The sequence below is a fragment of the Nycticebus coucang genome, chromosome 6 (assembly GCF_027406575.1).
Source record: "Nycticebus coucang isolate mNycCou1 chromosome 6, mNycCou1.pri, whole genome shotgun sequence".
Classification (NCBI taxonomy): Eukaryota; Metazoa; Chordata; class Mammalia; order Primates; family Lorisidae; genus Nycticebus; species Nycticebus coucang.
Window position 1 is genome coordinate 71,080,690 of NC_069785.1, and position 24,099 is coordinate 71,104,788.

The 24,099-nt window shown below is 40.0% G+C and overlaps 1 protein-coding gene across 1 annotated transcript; it reads left to right on the top strand.

The window, feature by feature from the left end:
• The first annotated feature begins 3,746 nt into the window (after positions 1–3,746).
• FEM1B (fem-1 homolog B) lies at positions 3,747–20,887 on the top strand. Its single transcript, XM_053594145.1, has 2 exons — positions 3,747–4,670; positions 14,575–20,887. The coding sequence occupies exons 1-2, from the start codon at positions 4,423–4,425 to the stop codon at positions 16,208–16,210; spliced, it is 1,884 nt and encodes a 627-aa protein (XP_053450120.1). The 5' UTR covers positions 3,747–4,422; the 3' UTR covers positions 16,211–20,887.
• The last annotated feature ends 3,212 nt before the right edge of the window (positions 20,888–24,099 follow it).

Sequence of the window (24,099 nt, forward strand, 5' to 3'; positions counted from 1 at the left end):
CCTATATCTGGTAGAAGTGAGATGGTTTGAAAATAACCCAGACTAGCTGCCCTCTCTCCTCCACCATTGGTTTTGTTTCTGCCAATCATAAGAGTTGCTTTTCAGGAAAGGCATAGAGTGTGGGAGGCAGAAGAGGTAGAGGCCAGTGGCTTCCAATTCTGGGCAACTGGGCCAACAGATGGGTCACAAGTGCTTTCTTGGTCGTCACATTGATTTTTGGCCTCTTCTTTGTTTAGCTCTGTTGGAATTTATGAATCCTGTTCATTACCCCCCCCTCCCATCACCTCCCACAGCCCCCCAGGTCTTTGCTCTTTGCATACTGTGGATTTACTGTCCATTCTCAGGGCACACACACTCCTGCAGAGAAAAAGCAGACAGGGAGGAAGTCCTCTCTTGAGCAGGTTAATGGCCTACTAGAAGGGTGGCTGCTGGGGTGGGAGTTACAGGAAAGGGATATATGAGGAAGGGAAAATAAAATATGTCCTGGGGCATCTTTTGGTAGGACTAGGCTCAGTGAAGGAGCTGGTATGTCCCCATCACCTCAGCCCTCTGAGGAAAGGATTTATTAACTCCATTGTACAGATGAAGAAACTTGCCCAAGGCTCCAGCTAGCCTGTAGATATGGGAGTCCCAGCCAGATCTATTCAAAACCAAGTCGCCTTATTCCTTTACAGTATGTGGGAGGGTTATAGGACTAAAATAAGTTGTCTTTACTAGTATTGGAAAATTGACATTTTGCATACACTTTGATAAACTTCATTGATTCTGTGCTGTAGGCTGGGCCAGCCTGGCTTGGAAAAAAGAATGCTCATGGAAGTAGCCATTGCTGCTCATAGAACACCATCATCCAGGAAGCAAAGTGCTGGAAAAGTTTAGTCTTGCCTTTTATCCAGGGAGAAGGCTATAGTTTGTAGTTATCAGCAAATCCAGCTCCATCAGGATATAACTACTTGTAGTTATGTTTTACTATTACTCTTTGGCTTGGTGGCTTTCTGTCCAGGAGAGGGAAGTAGGTCAGAAGTACAAGGAAGTATTTCTGGGCTCTGGCAGCCTTGTCCTGTTTATACATCCTCTCTCCAGATTTGCACAACCTGACCACTGAAACATCATCCTCCAGACTCAGGTAAACAGAGGCAACTAAATAGTTTCCAGTCAGCCACTGGCTATTGAGCAACCATGGGGACTCAGAACCCTATACTAAGCTGTGATTAACACACAAGAAAACAACCCAAGTTTCCTGACTTCGGGCTGCTGGAGCAGAGGTGTATTGCTGTTGTGGGTGGAGGTCACACAATGCAAGATCTGAGCCTCTTCCTGGCATGACTCTGGCCCAGACACCCCTCTTACACTCACCCAGTAACACCCCCAAATTGGGATGGGAAACGCAAGGAGAGGATGAAGGAAGCCTCTAATTTAGCAATAAATGTCTGGATGAATCCAGATCTTTAGAAAACAAAACTGAAGAAGGTGCCTGTGTCTGGACTTTTAAATCACCTTCTTTAGAAAGTCAGGTGCAAAAAGATGCAGGCTTTCTTTCAAATTTTGCAAATTCTTGCAAAAAGCTGTGGGGAGGGGTTTTTCTTAAAGGGGCAGGCACAAATGAGGTGAAGGCTATGTTAACCATTTTGATGAAAGTATTTCAAATTGTATACATTGTATCCCATAATTGCATTAATGTGTACAGCTATGATTTAATAAAATACATAACTAAATAAATTAAAAAAGAAAAGAGTCAGACATTCCTCCATGGCTGCTTTCTATCACTCTCAGTATCTATTGGTCTCTATCTCCCCCACTCCTTCCCAGTCTGCACCGGTCTGTCCTTTTCCCGGGTGTTTACACCATCACAGAGTAGTATGTGCTCAGTTTCTGTTGGTCTGCACCGGTCTTCATTGAAGGAGTGGGGGAGATAGAGACTGATAGATACTGAGAGTGATAGAAAGATAGAGAGGTGGTGGATAAGGAGCCTGGTTGTTCTGCAGAGACAGAGAAGGGTATCAGAAGACAGCCCCCAAGTCACATATCTGAATGTGTCAGTCATGTCCTCCCTAACTAGCCACAAAGCCTGGGTCAGTCTGTCAAACACTGGATTTTCTTACAATTTTGAAGCCCCAGAATGAAAACAACCAGCTTCTTCCTCTTTTCCATTACCTATTCAGAAGCACCAGCAGCAGAGTGTCATCTCCAGCCCTTATTGCCATGCTGTTTTTATTTAATATGATAAGGAAAGACAAAATCCCAATGTTTTTGTGTGTATTTGCAGATAGGTAAAGTTGTACTGTAGAATGAAGGAGAGAATTTGAGAAGTGGCCCAAACCCCACCAACAGCTCTTCATCTGAGGTGAGGCTTTCACCTTCTAGGATTGGAATGGTGGGGTGCAAATAAAATAATTTATGTGAATTCGTTGAGCCCAGCCCCATCCCTCGGAGCCAATAAATTCATCTGTTCTTTTTCTAGGGTAGGTATTGTTTTGGGGGGGGCAGGGAGAAAAGGGAGAGGAAGTAACTTTCACACTGAGCTTGTACTTTTTGCTACTGCTGCAGGGCCTCATCACTTCCACTCCTACCATCCTAATCTAAGACCAAGCCTCCTCACCAACCTCCCCACTTCTACTCTTGTCTCTTCTAGTTTATTCTTCACATAGCAGTTAGCGTGATCATATATATATATACGTATGCGCTAGCATCTTGTCCCATCCTTCAAATGCCCCTGGTACAGAGTAGAATTTAAAACCCTTTGCCAAGGACTATCAGGCCTAACAAACATCCTCTGACTTCTTCCTGTGGCCCGTTCTGCTGCACTTTCTGTTCCTGAGCTCACCAGACTGTTCCCTCCTAAGCGTTTTTGTATAGCTATGCCCTGTGCCTCGATTACCCCTGTCTTGGAGGCCTTGTCTGACCACCCGAGGTGAATCAGCGCCCCATCACTCTATTTCATCTGCGTCGTAGCAAATCGTAATGATACTCGCTCAACCAATCTAGTCTACCGCACTTGTTTACTGTTTGTTCTCCCCCCACCCCCGACAACACAAGCCCCAGGAGAAAAGGACTGGTCCATCACGGAATCACTAGTGCTAAGCAGAGCCTGGCACACAGCGGACTTGTAGAATTTGTTGCATAAATGATCTTTTCAAATCCTAACAGCCATTTTGTGTGTTGTGTGAGAGAACGGAGGCTCCGGGGGCTCAGGATTAGGTTCCCGCTCGGTCTGAACACGGAACTCGCCGTCCTTCCCAGGGTACCTCGCCACTTGCCACCGCGCGTGCAGTTCCCCTTCGCGCTCCATCTTTGTCACACACTTAATCCCGCTCTCCAGAGGGAGCAGGCTGGTCTTCCACTCCCTTCTCAGAGACTGCTGCTCTGTTTATTACGCGGTCTCACTTTTCAGGCGCTCGGAGATGCCTCCCTTTTCCTAAAATGGACCCCCGGACTGCGCGCACCCACCCTTGGGTCCCCGATCAGGGACAGAGAGGGGTTCCCACACCGTCTATGGCAAAATGGGAATGGTCCCTCTAGCCCGCCGGTGTTGCGCCCTCACTCCGCTTCCACTTCCTACCCTTGCTAAGGACCCTGGGGGCCGCAGAGGGGCGAAGAGGAGGCTCCAGGCATCAAGGGCACTGGGGACACCCAGGGCCGATAGGGGATGGGCCAACTCCGCACAGCAGAACCTTTCTTCACCGCGTCCCCGTCTGCGCGCCGGTCGGCTTTGGAGGAGACACCCCACTTAAGCGTCCCTCCTTCTCCTCCGCCCCCCTCCCGGCCCTGCCTGCTAAAGCTCGCCGTCTTCCCTGCCGCGACTTGTTACGCTGCTCCTCCTGGAGCGTTCCGCATCGCTCCGGGGACCCCCACGCGTGGATCTTCGAAGCCATCGTCAGCACCTGGTACTTTTGAGCTCAGCGGGCGAGGGCTTGCGGGGTTCCTCCAGCCAGGAGTCGCGAAGAGCGAAAAGCAGAGGCGGAGGCAATTTCAGGCCTTTGGCCGGGTGGGCCGGGTCGGGAGAGACGCGCCCATCATTCGCCATCCGGGGCGCGCGCCGCCCTCTCGAGACCCCGCGGGCGACCCGTAGCTCGGGCACGCGCCTGTCGCATCCAGCAGGAAGGAGGGGTCCTGCTTGAGGCCTGGGGTGGCGGCCGCCATGGAGATCCCCTTAGTCCAGGGCCGGCGTCTGGGGCCTTGGGGTCGGCCCTGACCGCCCTCCTCCCTGCCCGGGCTGGGTCGTGGACGTGCCCCCCGCGGCACTCAGCCACCTCTGTGTCTCCGCCCTCCCGGGGCTGCGCTGCTGCCTGGGCGCGGCGGCGGCGAAGGCGCCCTGTTGAATGGGCTGTGAGGGCCCAGGTTTGAAGCGCTGGCGAACGCGGCCTCCGGGGGCGCAAGGCAGCAGCAGCGGTGGCGACCAAACGGGTGTTGGAGTTGGCGGCGGCCATGGAGGGCCTGGCTGGCTATGTGTACAAGGCGGCCAGCGAGGGCAAGGTGCTGACTCTGGCCGCCTTGCTTCTCAACCGGTCTGAAAGCGACATCCGTTATCTGCTTGGCTATGTCAGCCAGCAGGGAGGGCAGCGCTCCACGCCCCTCATCATCGCAGCCCGCAATGGACACGCCAAGGTGGTGCGCTTGCTGTTAGAACATTACCGGGTGCAGACTCAGCAGACTGGCACCGTCCGCTTTGACGGGTAGGTACATCCCAACTCTATCTAGTTTTTGACTCGTGCGGACTCACTGATTTCGTGGTTCCTCCCTTCCCTCACGTTCTTTAATGGAGGTACGTCTCCCAATTTGTACCTCCTCCTGGCCCGCTGATGCCCAGGTCATCTAATAGGCTATATTCCATCCCATGTCTTGCCTCCCATCCTCATCGGGCCCTTTCCCTCATTCCCTCTATAGGTAGATAGCCACACCTTCCGGCTCAAGATCTAGTTGATAGTCGCCTTCTCTTACTAGATAGTCTGTGAATAAGCTGTTTGGAGGAGATGGGTGCTTTCTAGGTTTTACCTGTAGTAGTACTGGCGTTGTGACGAGAGATCAGAAATTAACGAGGTCATTAATAAACATTGAAGACCTCTGAAGAGGTATTTGGCCATCCGTTTCTCCCTCTTCATGTGAGTGGTCCTATGAAGCCTCAGTGTGTTTTTGGAGCTTTAGTGTCAAAATAAGCACCTAGAACCAGCAGCAGCTGCAGCCTCTAGAGGGACTGTCACGCAGCTAGACATCTCAAGACGTGACTCTGAATCTTCCACATTGCACAGGGTAGATATGTTGGCCACTAAAATGGCACTGGACCTGATAGGAGATGATGCCATTTTTAAATTCCATGTTACCCTGTGATGTTGTGGGTAAGCTTGATCATTTACTCTTATTCAAGGTGGGGAGTTCAAAAATTAATTTTGTCATAGTTAAAATTTGCCCTTTGAGTTTAATTGTACATGTTTTGGGGGTGATAATGAACAGTGAATTGTCAGGTTTGACATTATCCTCTTTTCTGTGCTGGAGGATTATAAAATTAGAGATTAGAGCTGCATAGAGATTTTGCTTCATTGGTTGCATTTGTTTTTGTTGACTTGTGCCAGTACATAAACTGTCTTAGAATTTTTTTCTTTTGGAGTATATGGAATCTAAGCATACAAATACGTTATCTTTAGTTTTGGTGGTTAAAAACTGTCTGTTTAAAACCTGATTGAAAAAGTATTTTTTTTAAGATGATGAAGGCAATGTTGAATTTTTGGTTGATTCTTTTTTAGATTTAAATACTAAAATGTTTTTATTCTGTTTCAGATGAGTAGAAAATATTTTAGAGCATTGTATCTTGATGAAATGATAGCCTGTGAATAATGGCTTATATCACTGGTACCACCTCTGTAGACGTTAACAAGATGATTTTTTTCACATTGACTAAAGATGGCCACCTCATTCATGTTTGCTTTCCCTTACTGGCTTCTGTGTCCTCTCTGTAACTCCTTGCATTTCCACACCTAGAGAAGAAGGATAGCAGAATGACCCCTGAACCTCCAGTACTATTCTAGCTGTATCCGCACATACAGTCATTGATACGGATCTCTGCAATAGCAGCTTCTGGGAAGAACACTGCTGCTAGGGAGCTTGCTGAAGCCTGTGTGGAGAAGAGAGAATAGTAGGGAGAGAAAATAGTTTTCTAGAGAATTTAGAAAGGCTTTGCTGATTGCCATATTCTTTAACCATCAAAGAGTAATTTTTTGAGGTGGCAATTAAAAGAACTTGAAATGATGAGAAATGCAGCATTGAGCTGGTATAGTGCCTTACCTTGCCCAGTTGTTCTAGACTGGGGATTTGGTAAGTAAACATTTATTGAACACCAATTGCGTGCCAGGTTCTGTGGTTGGGATTGGGTATGCAGAGATGAATTACATACTGTTCTATCATGGTAGGATGATGGTTTAGGGAGAGAGAGAGAGAAATAGATATATAAAAGAGTAATTGCAGGTGCCATGCCATATAGGGTTATAGAAATCTTTTGGACTACTGAGTGAAAATGGAGGGATAAGAAGTGCTCAGCCTTGGGGGGAGATCAGGAAAGGTTTCACAGGGGAGGTGATGTTTGAGCTGTGTTTTAGATAATAGTAGGATGTGAAAAAGAGGGGCAGCAGCCTGGTCCACTTGCAAGGACATTCAGTATTGTTGCAAGAAGAGATTCAAGCGAGGGCAATTGAGAAAGATTGTGGGAGACTGGAGAGAGGTGGAGACCAGATTTTGATGATCTTTGTATAAACTAAGAGTAATACTGCTGAAACTGCAATCTCAAATGTTTGTATCATTTGTCTGAGCCTTCTTAGATATATATGTATGTGTGTGTATATATGTATATATATTTAGTTTATGGATTATTGCAATTATGAATTTATTAGTTACTTTGTAAAGTTGTATTTATTTTATTTATTAAATGCCTATGATGGGCCTAGACCCGTGTGGTATTCTATAGAGTATACAGAGGAAGTGTAAGGTTTCTACTTTGAGGAATTTACCAATTAATTAATGAAAGAGAGGTATTGAAGTTCCTGGCCACTTTTCTTCCACTCACACCACTCTGAAATTATTTTGCAATTTCTCCCAGTCATTTGGCTTTTCAGAATTATTAGGAAAAGACAGTATTACTTGCAAATGTGATTATTTCATGTTGCACTCATCTCAGTAGTGTGAAAATGTTGTCTGAGTGGTATTAACAATATGGAGCCCACTCACCCCTGGGGGGCTGGCTTTTGAAAGGCCCACCTCTCTTCCTTAGATTCCACTGGTTCTTGAGACCTATGGCTGGGTGGGGTCTAACAGGTTCTCTGTGTGCTGAAGGAAGTTAGTGTTTCTAATTTTTAGTCACTTGCATACCATCTTCACAAATGTTGGCCAAATGGTTGAATATCTTTACTGCTGTTTACTTAATATTTTTTCCTTAAATGTTCACTTGATATTTGTCTTCAGCGATGTTTCACTCTTTAGTTTCATCCTGTGCAAAAGATTCTGTGTAATTAGAGGTTTAATATATTGTGTTTTGTGTGGGGGCACATGTAAGAGAGAGACAAACAGACATTAAAGTATTAAAAATTTTAAAAGTCTGTTTCACCGAAAAACTTATATAATGAAACTAAAGTGGGTTCATAATAGAGCTCAGGTGGGAAGGGACCACCCACTTATATTAAGCCCCACATTGATATTTGAGTCCTTGTTGGCATGTTTAGGAGTAACATTTGAGATTATTTTACTCATGGCTTAACATGTGAACACCATGATTGACATAGGTGAGTGGACAAGAAGAAAAGTCACTAATGGAAACGAAAGAAGGTCTTTTAGTTGGAGAATGGGATGTTGTTAGGAATGTTATAAAAACGGAGCAGAAACAAAGGGAAGGTGTCATATGACCATGGAATATCGTGCTTGCCTAAGTTCTGAGGGCCTGACTGGTCTGTACCAGAATTTGCGGGGACCCAAGTCCTTGAAGAGGTTTGCTGATGTGGATTGGGAGAAGAACAGGACTTCTGAGACTTCTTGACGAGTGCCCTTATTTTTAAAGTGAGTTCTTGTACTAATACTACTTCTTTTTTTTTTTTTTTTTTTTTTGAGACAAGAGTCTCAAGCTGTTGCTCTGGGTAAAGTGCCATGGCGTCATGTCTTACAGCAATCTCCAACTCTTGGGCTTTAGTGATCCTCTTGCCTTAGTTTTTCTATTTTTTTTTTTTTTTTACTGGAGACAGGGTCTCACTTTTGCTCAGGCTGGTCTTGAATTTGTGAGCTCAAGCAATCCACCTGCCTCAGGCTCCCAGAGTGCTTGGATTACAGGTGTGAGCCACATGCCTGGTTAATACTTATAATAAATATCCAGGTAGAGGAAAGGCATGAGAGGCATGCTGTCATTTGCTTTCATTTACAACGTCTTTGGCAATATATGTTTCAAGGAACTGCATTTGATTTAGTAAGTGATTTTAAGGACTTTGGTTAAAATAAAGTGCTGGTTATTTACATTTAGTGAATTTCTATTTCCGTTTCAAATGCTTGAGCCAGTCCTTTCTGTTTTAACTTGAACCAGAAAGTAGATGAGCTTAGTTTTGTGATTAGAAATATTCTCTCTCCTTGAGAAAAGTTTTTATTGCCTAGTGCTTACATATTTTTTGTTTGAAAAGGTGAATATCAGATTATAGTTTTTTGATTTAGAGATGTAATACATAATAAATAATTGGCATTGCAATCCTGGAGTCTAAAAAGATCATTGTTTTACAGTGTTTCTCCCATAAGAATTTAGTAAATGTTGATTAATTTTATTGTATCTTTGTTTTCCATTTAATGCATTTACTATTTTGTTTTGAGGCAATACTTGTAAAATTTTAGCTAGATTTTATGGATGGAGGAATGTCATAGATGTTAGGATTATAATTCTCTTTAATCAGTTTAATATTTGCTTTAGATCTAGAAATTCTAACTTCCCCAAGGCTAATGTTTCTGAAGGATTAGTCTTATTATGAAATACTTTACAATGAACTTTTTAGTCATAAAATATCTTAAAATTTTTAGTTGCCTAACTAAGGTTTCTGTCCTATAACTATATAGCTCAAGGGGGAAAAATGGAAATTATTAGCCTATAGCAGCAAAAATATTAAACTGACCAAGTAGTTTTCATTATAAAAACCAGCTGAAGTAATACTTGTAATTTAACTTTTACCTTTACAGCAGGATTCTGGGATGTTTGAGATCGGAAAAGTATTTTAATCACTTTTTGTCTTTTTTATCTTTAAAATGATGGTAAGAGGGTTACTGCTAGATTCATAGTCCTTGGAGAATAAATTTACATCTTAAAAACCAGTGCAAGGAAACAGTATAGCTACGTAAATGTAACTATATGTTAACTATGTATTTTTTATGGATTATATTAATAATCAGCTTGAAAAAATGCTCTTTAAATTGAAACATGTTTGAACAATAATGTGTACTATGTTTCCTTATATTTGATGCATTTTGTGGTATTCAAAGTACTTTTGTAATAACTACCCAGGGTTGTTGTGAAGATTAAATGAGATATATTGCATATAAAGTAGCTAGAACAGTGCTTAGCACATTGAAAGCATTTGATATAAGGTGTTTATATTCACTTAAACTGTTTTTCTTTAAAGTCATTTGTGCCTCTTTTTTGTTTTTGGTTTTAATAGTATCTGGTTTTAGTTAATGAATAACGTATCTAATAAAGTGCATGAATCTTGTGTATAATACTGTATGATGAATTTTTAATATGTTTACACCTGTGTAATCACTTTCTAGATCAATGTCTAGAACATTTTATTTCTTTAAAAATTTCCCTTGTGCCCCTTCTCAGTTAATTCATTCCCTTCCCATAATTAATGATTATTTTGACTTCTATGGATTAGTTTTGCTTATACTTGAACTTCTATAACAGAATCATACAGTATATACTCTTTTGTGTCTGATTTTTTTCATTTAACACAATGTCTATGAGATTATCCATGTGGTGCAAGTATAAATAGTTTCTTTTTTACTGCTGTGTACTATTCCATTGTATGAATATACTGCAGTTTATCCATTTCCTGTCAATGAATATTAACAGTTGTTTTGGTATTTGATTATCATGAGTAAAGCTGCTATTACATTCTTGTATATTCCTTTTGGTGGACATTTGCTTTCATTTCTCTTTGGTATATACCAAGGACTAGAATTGCTGGACCATAGGGTCAGTGTATGTTTATCCAATAGATATTGCCAGTTTTCTCAAAGTGGTTGGTTACCTTTCTACCAGCAGTTACCACCAGGGATGAGGGTTTACTTGTTCCATATTCTGGCCAACACTTAGTACATGTATTGTCCTGCCAGTCTTGTTAATTTTAGCTATTCTAGTGGCTGTGTATTGGTAAACTGGTTCTAATTTGCGTTTTCCTGGCAAGTAATTGTCTTGATTATCTTTTCATGTATTTGTTGGTTATTTGGCTGTCTTTTGTGAAGTATACTTGTTCAGTCTTTTAACTCATTTTCTGATTGGATTCTTTGTCTTTTTGTTGCTAATTTGTTAAATATGTCTTATTCTACTAGTGGGTGGACTGCTTATTCACCTGCTTTTATAATGTCTTTTGATGGCTCTGTGCCTGTAGGTCAAGTGGTGAAAGTGCTAGCCACATACACCAGAGCTGGCAGGTTTGAATCCAGTCTGGGCCTGCTGAACAACAATGATAACTATAACCAAAAAATGGCCGGTGTTGTGGCAGGCGCCTGTGGTCCCAGTTACTTGGCTGAGGCAAGAGAATCACTTAAGCCCAGGAATTGGAGGTTGCTGTTTACTGTGATGCCATGGCACTCTACCCAGGATGACAGCTTGAGGCTTTGTCTCAAAAAAAAAAAACGTCTTTTGATGGAGAGTAGTTCCTAGTTTTAATGAAATCCAGTAAATCATTTTTTTCTTTTATGGTTAGTGCTTTTTTTCCACTTTTCTTGTTAGCGCTTTTTTTTCCTTCAAGAAATTCCAAAGGTCATTAAGATAGTCATTTTTTTTTTTTTAAGGAAGCTTTTACTGTTTTGCTTTTCAGAGTATAGGCTGTATTTCTCTGATTTTTGTATGTAGTGTGAGGTACGAGTCAAGGTTAAATTTTTTTTCATACAGAGTATCTTGTTGCCCCAGCAATATTTATTAGAAAGACTGCTTTCTTCTTGAATTTCACTGGAGTCTTTGTCGTAAGTCAAGTGATTGTATATGTGTGAATCTGTTTCTGGAGATTTTTTTGTTCTGTTGATATATTACTATACTTGTGGCAGTGACACACTTATTTTAATTACTGTAGTTTGTTCTCCAACTTTATTTATTTATTTATGTATTTATTTAGCCAAGTAACTGGGACCACTCTGTCACCCTGGGTAGAGTGCCATAGCTTTATAGCTCACAGCAACTTCAAACTCCTGGGCTAAAGTGATCCTCTTGCCTCACCTCCCAAGTAGCTGGGACTACAGGCGCCCACCACAGCGCCTGGCTATTTTTTTTTTTTTTTTGTTGTTGTTGTTGTAATTGTCACTGTTTGGCAGGCCTGGGCTGGGTTCGAACCCGCCATCTCCAGTGTATGTGGCTGGCACCCTAGCCCCTGAGCTACAGGCGCCGAGCCTTAAATGTGCTTCTTACATATTGTAAAACACATAGGTTTAAAGTGTGCTATTTGATGGATTTTCTTCTCTAAACATTGGTGTGACCACCATCCATATCCAAGATATAGGACATTTTAGACACCTTTAAGCCTCTTCCCAGTCACTACATTCTCCCCTTCTAGTAGGTAACCACTCTTACTGCGAAGGGTTTCGCTTGTAAACATTTCATATCGTTATTTGAAACTGAAGAAGTAATCACTTGAGTTATTATAAAATGGATATTTTACTTTCAGCAGAAGTAATAGAGGGCGTTGTTTTTGTGGTGGTATTAAATTATGATATTTATGTGTCTTAGTCCATTTCATGCTGTTACAACAAAATACCTGAGATTAGGTAATTTATAAAGAACAAAAATTTATCAGAGTTCTAGAGGCTGTTAACATCCAAGATCAAGGCACCAGCAGGTTCAGCTGGTGAGGGGTGCATCCTTCCAAGGGGAGAATCTATGCATCTTCATAGAGTAGAAGACAAGCCAGCTGAATGCAACTGAAACTCTTTTTTCTGTTGATATATTACTGTAGAGGTGAGGGGCCCACATGATGTAATCACCTCTTAAAGGCATCAGTCACTTCTTAATTGTATCTCATTGGCAATACATTATTTTGGAGGGAACACATTCAAACCATAGTACCAGGGGAATTGTATTTTTCATTCGATGGGAGATAAAATACTAGTAAGGTTTTTGATACTGCTTTTGATCTGGCTTTTCTTTAACACTTCCAAATATTTTTTTTTTTCGAGATAGGGTCTTACTATGTAGCCCTCGGTAGAGTGTTCTGGCATCACAGCTCGCAGCAACCTCAAATTCTTGGGCTTATGTGATTCTCTTGCCTCAGCCTCCCAAGAAGCTGGGACTACAGGCGCCCGCCACAATGCCCAGCTTTTTGTTGTTGTAGTTGTCATTGTTGTTTAGCAGACCCATGCTGGATTCGAACCCACCAGCCCTGGTGCATGTAGCCCATGTGGCTGGCGCCCTAGCCACTGAGCTACGGGTGCTGAGCCCCAAATACATTTTTTTGGTTCTAATAATGTAGATCTAAATCTCTCTTCAGGTCTTTTGGTCAGTAATAGGATAAAATCTGGAAAATTGAGATTGGAGAAAAATTGAAGGTGAAAAGGTGGGGAAGACTGGACTCCCAGCAAGAGTCTAATTTTTTATGTTATGTAATAGACCTAGGACATATCAGATGTTCAGTTAGTAAGTCACAAGCATGTAGTACAAGTCTAATAATGTCAGAGATGATACCTGCTTAATTAAAAAAAAATGCTAATTGTTTCTTGCTATTAGTACTTTTTTCCTGTAATAGTTTTTTTCTTATAATGCTTTGATTGAGGAACACACATAGACACGTGAAATATATATATATATGCACATATACATTTTTTTTTTTGTAGAGACAGAGTCTCACTTTATAGCCCTTGCGTAGAATGCCGTGGCCTCACACAGCTCACAGCAACCTCCAACTCCTGGGCTTAAGCGATTCTCTTGCCTCAGCCTCCCGAGCAGCTGGGACCACAGGCGCCCGCCACAACGCCCGGCTATTTTTTGGTTGCAGCTTGGCTGGGCCCGGGTTTGAACCCGCCACCCTCGGTATATGGAGCCGGCGCCTTACCGACTGAGCCACAGGCGCCGCCCATATACATGTTTTTTAATTACAAAAAATTTTTTTAGAGACAGATTAGCTGGGACTATAGGTGCACACCAGTATGTTCACTAATTTTTCTTTTTCTGGGGGAGGGGTTAGAGTCTTGTGGCATTCTAGTTTACAGCAATCTCTGACTCCTGGGTTTAAGTGATCCTCCTTCCTCAGCCTCCCAAGTGGCTAGGTCTACAGGCATCTGCTGTAATGCCAGGCTAATTTTTCTATTTGTAGTAGAGATAGGGTCTGGCTCTTGCTTAGGTTGGCCTCGAACTCCTGAGCTCAAACAGTCCTCCTGCCTTGGCCTCCCACAATTTGAAGACTACAGGTGTGAGCCACCTCTCTCGGTGTAGTTTCTCTTTATTTGTTGTAGAAGTGGAGTTTTGCTATTTTGCCCAGGCTGGTCTTGAATTCCAGGCCAAAAGTGATTCTCTCTCCTTGGCCTCCCAAAGTGCTAGGATTATAGGCATGAGGCACTGTACCTGGCCTATTTTTAAAACTTTTAAATTGACATAGAGAAAAATGCACCAATTATATGTATAAAGATTTTACAAAATAAATATATTTGTTTAATTTAGTCCTTTTTGTGTTGCTTTCCATTTATTGCCTATTGCCAAAAATAACCAGTATCTTTACTTCTGATACTCCAGATAGGTATGTAAATATAATAATACACTATGTGTACGCTATGTTCATTTGAATTCTTTGGTCAGCATCATGTTTATGTCATCTGTCCATATTATATGGAACAATAATTATTCCATTCTCACTGCTGTAGTAGAATAAGTATATTTGACTAGCTTAGGGGAAAATGCTTCAAGTTTTTCTTCCTAAAGTCGTTTGTATCACAATGCTAATGGAGGGATTGGGTTGGCTTTCATCATTATGAGGAACTGTGATATCTGGAAGGTCCTGGGAAGGAGAAACATGATAATGCTCTTAAGAGCCAGTGGGTCAACTTGATGGTAAAGAAGTTACATACCTCCATGTTGCCTCTGTATTTACTTTTGCCAGTAAGTTGGTGATTCTTTACTGTTTTTTTTTTTGTTGTTGTTGTTTGTTTGTTTTAGGTTTAATAGTAATATCTAGCATTTATTGAGCTTGTACTGGGTACAAGTACTATGCAGATTGCTTTATTAAAATAACCTGTTCTTATTTTCACCTAAACTGATGTATTAATGTTTTGGGGAGTAAGGTCTTGGTTGGTGCAGAAGAATGCATCCTTTAAACTTATGTCAGGGCCTGTGGCCTCTGTTATCTAACTGTTTATTCTTTTCATGTGTAGGTATGTCATTGATGGTGCCACTGCTCTTTGGTGTGCAGCTGGAGCAGGACATTTTGAAGTTGTTAAACTTCTAGTCAGCCATGGAGCCAACGTGAACCATACTACAGTGACTAACTCGACCCCCCTGCGGGCAGCATGCTTTGATGGCAGACTGGATATTGTGAAATATTTGGTTGAAAATAATGCCAACATCAGCATTGCCAACAAGTATGACAACACCTGCCTAATGATTGCAGCATATAAGGGACACACCGATGTGGTCAGGTACCTTTTAGAACAACGTGCTGATCCCAATGCTAAAGCACATTGTGGAGCCACAGCATTGCACTTTGCAGCTGAAGCCGGGCACATAGATATTGTGAAAGAGCTGATAAAATGGCGTGCTGCTATAGTAGTGAACGGCCACGGGATGACACCATTGAAAGTAGCTGCCGAGAGCTGTAAAGCTGATGTTGTTGAGCTGTTACTATCTCATGCTGACTGTGACCGAAGGAGTCGGATCGAAGCTTTGGAACTCTTGGGTGCCTCCTTTGCAAATGACCGTGAGAACTATGACATCATGAAGACATACCACTATCTATATTTAGCTATGTTGGAGAGATTTCAAGATGGTGATAACATTCTTGAAAAGGAGGTTCTCCCACCAATCCATGCTTACGGGAATAGAACTGAATGTAGAACTCCCCAGGAACTGGAATCCATTCGGCAAGACAGAGATGCTCTTCATATGGAAGGCCTTATAGTTCGGGAACGGATTTTAGGTGCTGACAATATAGATGTTTCTCATCCCATTATTTACAGGGGGGCTGTTTATGCGGATAACATGGAATTTGAACATTGTATCAAACTGTGGCTTCATGCCCTGCACCTTAGGCAGAAAGGTAATAGGAACACCCACAAGGATCTTCTTCGATTTGCTCAAGTTTTCTCACAGATGATACACTTGAATGAAACTGTGAAGGCCCCAGACATAGAATGTGTTTTGAGATGTAGCGTCTTGGAAATAGAACAGAGTATGAACAGAGTGAAAAATATTCCTGACACTGATGTCCACAATGCTATGGACAATTACGAATGTAATCTCTATACCTTTCTGTACTTAGTGTGCATCTCCACCAAAACACAGTGTAGTGAAGAAGATCAGTGCAAAATTAACAAGCAGATCTACAACCTGATTCATCTTGATCCCAGAACTCGTGAAGGTTTCACTTTGCTGCATTTAGCTGTCAACTCAAATACCCCAGTTGATGATTTCCACACCAATGATGTCTGCAGCTTTCCAAATGCACTTGTCACCAAGCTCCTGCTGGACTGTGGTGCTGAGGTGAATGCTGTGGACAACGAGGGAAACAGTGCCCTTCATATTATCGTTCAGTACAATAGGCCCATCAGTGATTTTTTGACCTTGCACTCTATCATCATTAGCCTAGTTGAAGCTGGCGCTCACACTGACATGACAAATAAACAGAACAAGACTCCGCTAGACAAAAGTACAACTGGGGTATCTGAAATACTACTTAAAACTCAAATGAAGATGAGTCTCAAGTGCCTGGCTGCCCGAGCAGTTCGGGCAAATGACATTAACTACCAAGACCAGATCCCCAGAACTCTTGAAGAGTTTGTTGGATTTCATTAAGTGACTGGATATGTAAAATCGTTTAATGTGGTGCTAAAAAGTAAAGGACTTTAATCACAGACAATAGAATTATGTGTTCATAAATTCTACTCCCCTCCCCTCCCACTACCTTTCCTCCCAGCCCATGCTTCCTCAGTTCTGTATTTGGTCTTCTTGCTTCATATGGTAATTGATTTCAAACACACTTTAAACAAAGCCACATTGTTTAGGTGTAGCTGTTATCTAAGGTGTTTGGATATTGGTCACCTGTTTGTCTTCTTTTTATTTTTTTTTTAAGGAATGAGTATAAAATATTCTTGTTTATGCAACAAGGGACTTTTATGTTTTCAAATTGATAATGTTTTAAACAGCTGCTTACAAAAGTATTTCAGCCTATGGCAGTGTGTTATCCAGGCAGCAGTTTTGTAGATTTCATGAAGAAGAAGCACTAAACAGGAACATTAAATGTAATGGGATATCCAGATGTTTTGCACATGCCAAACTGCTGTAGGTAGTTTTCACTCCTCCGTTATTTATGTGGAGTGATATAGCATATTTTAATGGGGGAGGATTTAAAATATAGCTGCAGATTAATCTGGAAAATGTGCTGATTTAATAATAGTTACAAATTTCTAAAGTTAAATTCATAGTAATTGTTGCATTATTCTGGGTAGTATATACAAAGTAGTAATGATCTTAAACCAATTTTTCCAAATATGTTGATGAACTCTGCCTTTAGGATTGAATTCTTCAAATGTAATTTATCTAAATTGCAGCAGTCTGCATTGGATTCAGCTCACAGACATGTAAAAATTATGAGTGCTGTTTTCTTATGAAACAGATTGTCACAATATAGTCATATGCTGTGTTTTGTCTCCTTTTCCCTTTCCTCCTGTGTCCTTTTTTAAAATTTGAAAATACTTTCGAGAGGTCATTATTTGTACCTGTCTAAGAAGGTATTTATGGACAGATGAAAAGGAACCGGGATATTTTTGACTTTTTTTCACTTTTTTAAATTAGTCTGTGACAAGAAGTAGAAAAATCACTAGTATGGTATAGGAAATTAAGTATTTTTGATGCTAATAATTCTCAATGCCACTTGAAAGTATTTCTGTCTGAGAGCTGTAAAGTTTTCATCCACATAATGTCACTTATTCTGACAGGCTGTACAGAGGTCTTTATTGCTTTTTGTTTTGTTTTAATGGCAATATTTTAACTGTCAAAAGAGTATTCTGTGATTATCGTTTAAGCTTCACAGAAATTCAAGTAAAGGATACACATGTATTTCTATTGATGTTAAAAATGATAATGAAAGTAAAATTAGCTGTATCTGTAATTTTCTCTCTAGTGCCAAATGAATGCCTTAGCTACTCATAGTGCATGGTACTGTAAGTGAAGACTTGCAGCTTTTTTTTCTTTAATGGAAAGCATTATAATGATGTAGCAACATCAGATATAAACTTCTAAAAACTTAAGATTTTAATTAACATTTTATGTATGAATAATGCTTTGTTAACTATTAAGAGAAAGGTTGCAGTTTGATTAGTATAAAACAATGATCAAGCCAAAATCAGCACCTAGGGCCTTAAATAAAATAGTGATAACCCCACAAAATGAAATAATTGAAGGATGGGAGGGACAGAAGGGGGTACCTTAAAAACTTCCCCCTCCAAGGATGCAAGATGCTTTTACAGTTGCTATAGTTATACTTTGTGTGTCTTCTTGCTTCAGTTAGGAACGTTCTGATGGTAGTAATAGATATCTATTTTCCTAACCTGAGATTTTACAAGGAAGGTTTTAGGATGGTATTTGAATGAGCCCTAATTTGAAAATTACTGACCTTGATCCTCCTGGTATCAATCAAGGAAACATTATACCTTGTTCTTGGCAATACGAAGTGACGTGAAAGAGAAAATGCACTTCCTCAAGGTGAGTGAATGACACCTTTTCCATGGCTCAGATCAGACCCTTTGTTTTTCATATTACAAGGCCTGCTTGTTGGACAGTCTAAGGAATAGCAAGACACTTGTATTCAGTTGGTTCCATTATTAATGTGTATGATTTTTAAACACCAAAACTTAAAATATCAGATAATGTTGCATGTTTTAAAAATACATTTCATCCCTTTTGGCTACCCAGGACCAGTGCTATTTAAGACATTGTTTATTGACAAAATGAGGATAATGATTATAATATGTACATAAAGACATCAAAATTTAATGACACTCTTTTTGAGAAGGGAAGACAATGCTGGAGAAAGTAAAACCATGCTGAATGAAATGCTGACAAAGTTGGAGAAAGAAATTTGAAGACAGTGGAATAAACTATGAACTGTGCTAATGGTAATTAGACTTTTTTGTTGTTGTTTAGTATAGTAGTATATTGTGTAGTATCTTACTGAGGATCTAATTATTGTAAAATCAATCCAATTGTGTATTGTGAAACACCTGTATAAAACTATTCTTGAAACAAGTGATCTATATGCCTTTTTTTTTAATGTTTTTGGTAGAATTATTTTAAAGTGTTTAGCCAAACCCTTCCCAAACTTAACTTTTTTTTTTTTTTAAAGGAAAACAAATAGGTAAGAAAATTATAGTTGTATATCTTAGCCCTCTGAGAACTCTAGCTGTCTCTGTTTGGCAGCCACTGTGGTCATTGATATTTATTATTGATATGCTTATGCTTTGACTTGTAACTCTTCCTTGATAGCATTACAGATTCAATCAGAACTTCTGTGTCCTGCTCAGTAATTGTCATATATGATCTAGATGAACTAGAGGCTCAGAGGGATGCTTTCATTTGCAAATCAAGTGAAACTTAAGTGGGTTTTATGCTCTCATCAGGGTTGGTGAAACTGAACTCTTTGAGTTTAGGTAACTGTTTAACTCAAAGGATAAGCAGCACACTCATCCCCTCAACTGACAAAAGAAGGGGGGATATTTTCACCCAGAATTGACACTGGCAACTTAGCTTTCTCAGTCCAACCTGAATTGCTCTAGTAGGCCACAGCCCAACTATTTTGAGGTTGTTTGCTGTGGAAACTTTAAATGAACAAATAGAACCCCCCAAACAGACCATCTGTGAGCTTTGCTCTCATTTGTTTCTGAGAAGGGTTCTAATTCCTTATACTAATAGTTGATTAATAATTGGTAATGATGAGAACTTAGGTATGATAGCATTGTTTGAAGTAAAATATGATTTTGGGTCAGCAACCCCCTAAATACCAACTCTGTATTTGGCAGGTGTTTTGAAAACTAAAATGTCAAGGGAGCAGCACTGTCAAGGAGTTTCCACTACAGTTGAGGCAGCTACTTTATGAATAAGATCACTTTAGATTATTTAAACAGAGGTATTATTTTTTTTGGAATGGGGTGGGGTGAGAGGTGAGTTGCTAGAGACCTTGGATTACAGTTGGCTGGTTTTGAAGCAGTCAGTCAGTGGTTGAATTAGAGAGTAGATATATGAAAGTATAAAGGACTTGTGTTTATGGTAGATTTTCTATAACAAATGTTCCTTTTCAGGCTAGTCAGATGTGTCAATACACAGGTGACTATTCTGTTTTTCTCACTAACTATAACATTAAAAGGGGTTAGAGAAAACAAAACTGTGCATTTTGCTCTATGAAAAGTTTGTAGTCCAGAATTGTGTTCATTACTATTATGAAAATCCATAGCTTTGTTCTAGAAAGCATCTCTTTAAGTAGAAAGCTCCTATTATGTGTGTCCATTGCAGGGCTTTCTTCACATTCTGGCACACTTGCCCAAACCTTCAGTGGGCTGGGTTGTACAGCATCTCCTGCCCCTGATACGGGATCTGAACTAAGCACCACATTGACAGTGAGTTTTTTTTTTTTGAGACAGAGTCTCACTTTTTTGTCCCCATACAGTGCTGTGGCATCATAGCTCACAGCAACCTTAAACTCTTGGGCTCAAGCAATTATCTTGCCTCAGCCTCCCAAGTATCTGGGACTACAGGTACCTGCCACGGCACCCATCACAACGCCTCGCAATTTTTAGAGACGGGGTCTTGCTCTAGCTCAGGCATTCTGCCTGCCCTGGGGTTACAGGCGTGAGCCACTGTATCCGGCACCGACAATGATTATATACTAATTTTTAAAACTGTAAAGTAAGTGTCTCTAGTCCTAGGTTTGTGGTGTGTACCTTTGTGTTAATGTGTCGGGAAGGGACAGTGACTTGATGGTTATGGGGAGTGTATCTCGATGTGTGTGCAGGGAGGAGTATTGCTAAATTATTAACAGCTTTTTATTTAGGGGTGAGTCATGTGATGAATGGCCTAATCAGAAAAATGAAGGAGCAAAGATGCAAGCTTGCCAAGTGATGACGTGAACACAATTTTGTATCTTTGTATCAGGTGTTGTAAAATTTGTGCATGGCTTTTTTTCGTTGTTGCTTAGTAATTGGTAAAGGAGAAAAGATGAGGAAAAATACTCAGCTTTCCTAACCAGTCTTTGCAGAGGTACATAGTTGGGGAGTAAAATCTGAGTGGCCTAATCTATTGAAAAGATTCTGTCCTTTATAATATTTATCCCATCCTGCAGTCCTCCATGTTGAGGAACTACATTGTTGTATTCTAGTAATCCACTGTGATTTATAACAAACCAGTGATGTCATTCTATTGTGCACTTTTGTCAAACCATTTATGTGACTTTAATAAACATAGTAAACTTGATGACTGCAAGAGGTCTGTTAGTGATTTATATATTGCATGGCATTTTCTACTTGAGTTTGACATGTAGAATTATTTTCAATTCCTTGGCATTTGATAGTCTTAATAGCTCAGCTAATTTTAAACTAACAATCTTGCCGTGTAAAAGGAAAAATGGTGTCGTGTTCAGTAAATGTTTGAAAAAACGACTTTGAGGTTTGTGTCTTTATTGTTCAGTGTGCCTTAGCTAAGGTGATCTTTTGTTGAGTTCATTAGGAAAAAAATTGTCAAAGTTATACATGTTCCTGGGAATAATTCAGGTAGTAAAGAAAAATTCAAATAGTTAAAGTTCTGGGCGGTGCCTGCGGCTCAGTGAGTAGGGCGCCGGCCCCATATACCCAGGGTGGCGGGTTCGAACCCGGCCCAGGCCAAACTGCAACAAAAAAATAGCTGGGTGTTGTGGCGGGCGCCTGTAGTCCCAGCTACTCAGGAGGCTAAGACGAGATAATTGCCTAAGCCCGGGAGCTGGAGGTTGCTGTGAGTTGTGATGCCATGGCACTCTACCTAGGGCGACAAAGTAAGACTCTGTCTCTAAAAAAAAAACAAAAAAGAAAAATAAAAAAAGTGGCGCCTGTGGCTCGAAGGAGTAGGGTGCTGGCCCTATATGCCGGAGGTGGCGAGTTCAAACCCAGCCCTGGCCAAAAACTGCAAAAAAAAAAATAAAAAAAGTTCCCTTCCCATCTCTCCCTAACCTCGTATTTAGACTCTATAGAAACAATCACTATTAATAGTTTTGAGTAGCTTCGCAGAACTTTTTCTGTGTGTGTATATTATTTCTCTTTGTCATTTTTTAAAGTGCAAATGAACTTTCACCTTTCTTACTTATTCCGCATCTTTTTTATTTAATATATCTTAGGCATTTTCCCATCTCCCATATGTATGGATTTTTAAAGAACAACTTCATAGCATTTAATTCTGTGGATGGACTTAAAAATTTATTTAATCAGGTCTTATTTATGTACTTTTAGGGTTTCAGTTTTTGATATTCCAAATAATGCTGCAGTAAATATTTATTTTTCTAATAGCATCAGTTATGTTAGGATGCAGTGAACATTCTTATGTACAATATTCACAGGACAAATTTATTTATAGTACTGACTTAGTGACTTCAAAATCCTGATAGAGAGTATCTGATTGCCTTCCATCTTCCTATACCTTTCTTGATATTAGTTATTACCTAATCATTTAGTTTTTGCCAAGGTTATTAATGAAAAATAGTATTTCATGGTTTATATTTATTTCCTGTATTATGAATGAAGTTGAACTCTTCACTTATTACTCACCATTTATATATTTTTTGCTATTGAGTTGTGCTCTTTTTCTTTTCTTTTTTTTTTTTTTTTCAGTTTTTGGCCAGGGCTGGGCTTGAACCCACCACCTCCGGCATATGGGGCTGGTCTGTGCTCTTTTTCTTAATAGTAGTTAGAAATTCCTTGGACGTTTAAGGACATTTTCTCTGTTACGTAACAGTTATTTTTTTTTTATTTTAAATATGATAGCTTTCATATCAGAAGTTACATTTGTATATAATCAGTTTTTATTTTTAATGCTTTGAGCAGAGTATGTAGTCAGATTTGTCATTTGTTTAAGGCTAACTTCCATTCCAAGATCATCTTTTTTACCCATGTTTTCTCTACTTGAAAAAGAGAAGGTTTTATGGCTTCTCGTCCCTTCTTTTCTCATACCTGGAATTTATTTTTATGTAAAGATCCAAGGAGCCAGGAACCTCTGAATTATTTCCCACTGATTTGAATTACAAACTAAATTCTCATAATGTAACTGGATCTTTTTCTGGATTGTCTATTTTGTTGATCTGAAAGTGTGGTGGAGCTGGGGAATATGGTCTGGGTTCAGATACTGGCTCTGAACTTACTAGCTTTGTAACCTTGAGCCAGCTTACTTTTCTATCTAAGCCTCAGTTTCTGTTAATTGGGACAGTAATACATATTATGTAACTTGGACTATTGATAAGCAAATGAGATAATTAAATGCTTAACATAGTGCTCGAAATATAGTGAAAAGCCTGGTAAATATGAAATATCAGTTGGGCAAGTAGTTCGTCATGTGTCTTTCTTTTAGCAGGGGTCGATAGAAGTAAATGATTTTTTTTTAATTATTGTGTATGTATTTGATAAACTTGGGTATCATTTTATCATATCAAGAGATTATTTTGTTTAGCATTACATTAACATATTAGTATAGGGAGACTTGACATCTCTACAGTTCTGGGCCTTTTTATCCAGAAGAAATAGATGTCTGTTTAGTCAAGTCTTTCATGACTCTGTCTAGAGATTTATTTTAAGGTTTCTTTTTTTAATGAAAGTCTTACAAATATCTTCCTTTTATTATTTATTAATTATTTGTTAATTTGTTAATTAATTAATTGTTAGTTTTTATATTAAAATACTTTACATGTTAATGTTTTTACAAAGTCAGTGGGTTGGCCTTTTTAAAAATGATAATGTTTTAGTTGCTGCTTTTGGATGTCCCTGCTACGCTAATCATTATTTTCAAGTAATGGTAATTTTGTCTTCTCATTTCTGGCATTCATAACTCATATTTCTTTTGCTTAATTGCACTGGTTAAGATTGCCAGGAGGTGGGGGAAAAAAGACTGCCAGGAAGAAAAAAACCAGGAGAATATTAAATGATGGTGTTGGAGCACATCCTTGGCATGTCTTTGTTTTCAAATTTAGATTTCAGGTAGCCATCTCAGTCCTTTTATAGAGATCTGAGAAAACCAGCGAGTGCAACCCTCTCATTTTATAGGTGAGAACACAGGTCTAGAAAGAAGTGCCTTGTTCATCCAAGGTCACATAAGGACTGAGGGTGCCAGAGCTGGAAGGAGGCTCTGGGTCTCTTGACCCTCTTTGGGAGTGTTAATTTGCTGTAAGACTCCCAGTACTAGAGAATCTAACCTTAGGGTTTCTGCCAGGTCATCGCCTGTCTGGCTGCAATGCCCAGTGGGACTACAGAATTCTTTTAGACAGGTTTTTCTGAGCTTTTTTTTTTTCCTTTGTTTCAATTCATGTTTGCTATATTAAAGTAACAGATGATCAGACTACAGAATATACTAGTAGTAGTATATTTCTTCAGATACTTGATACAGAAATTTCAGTATGAGAGATACAGATTTTAGGTGGTTCACAAAATCTTAGCTTGTTGGCAAGTTTAGACAAAATTACA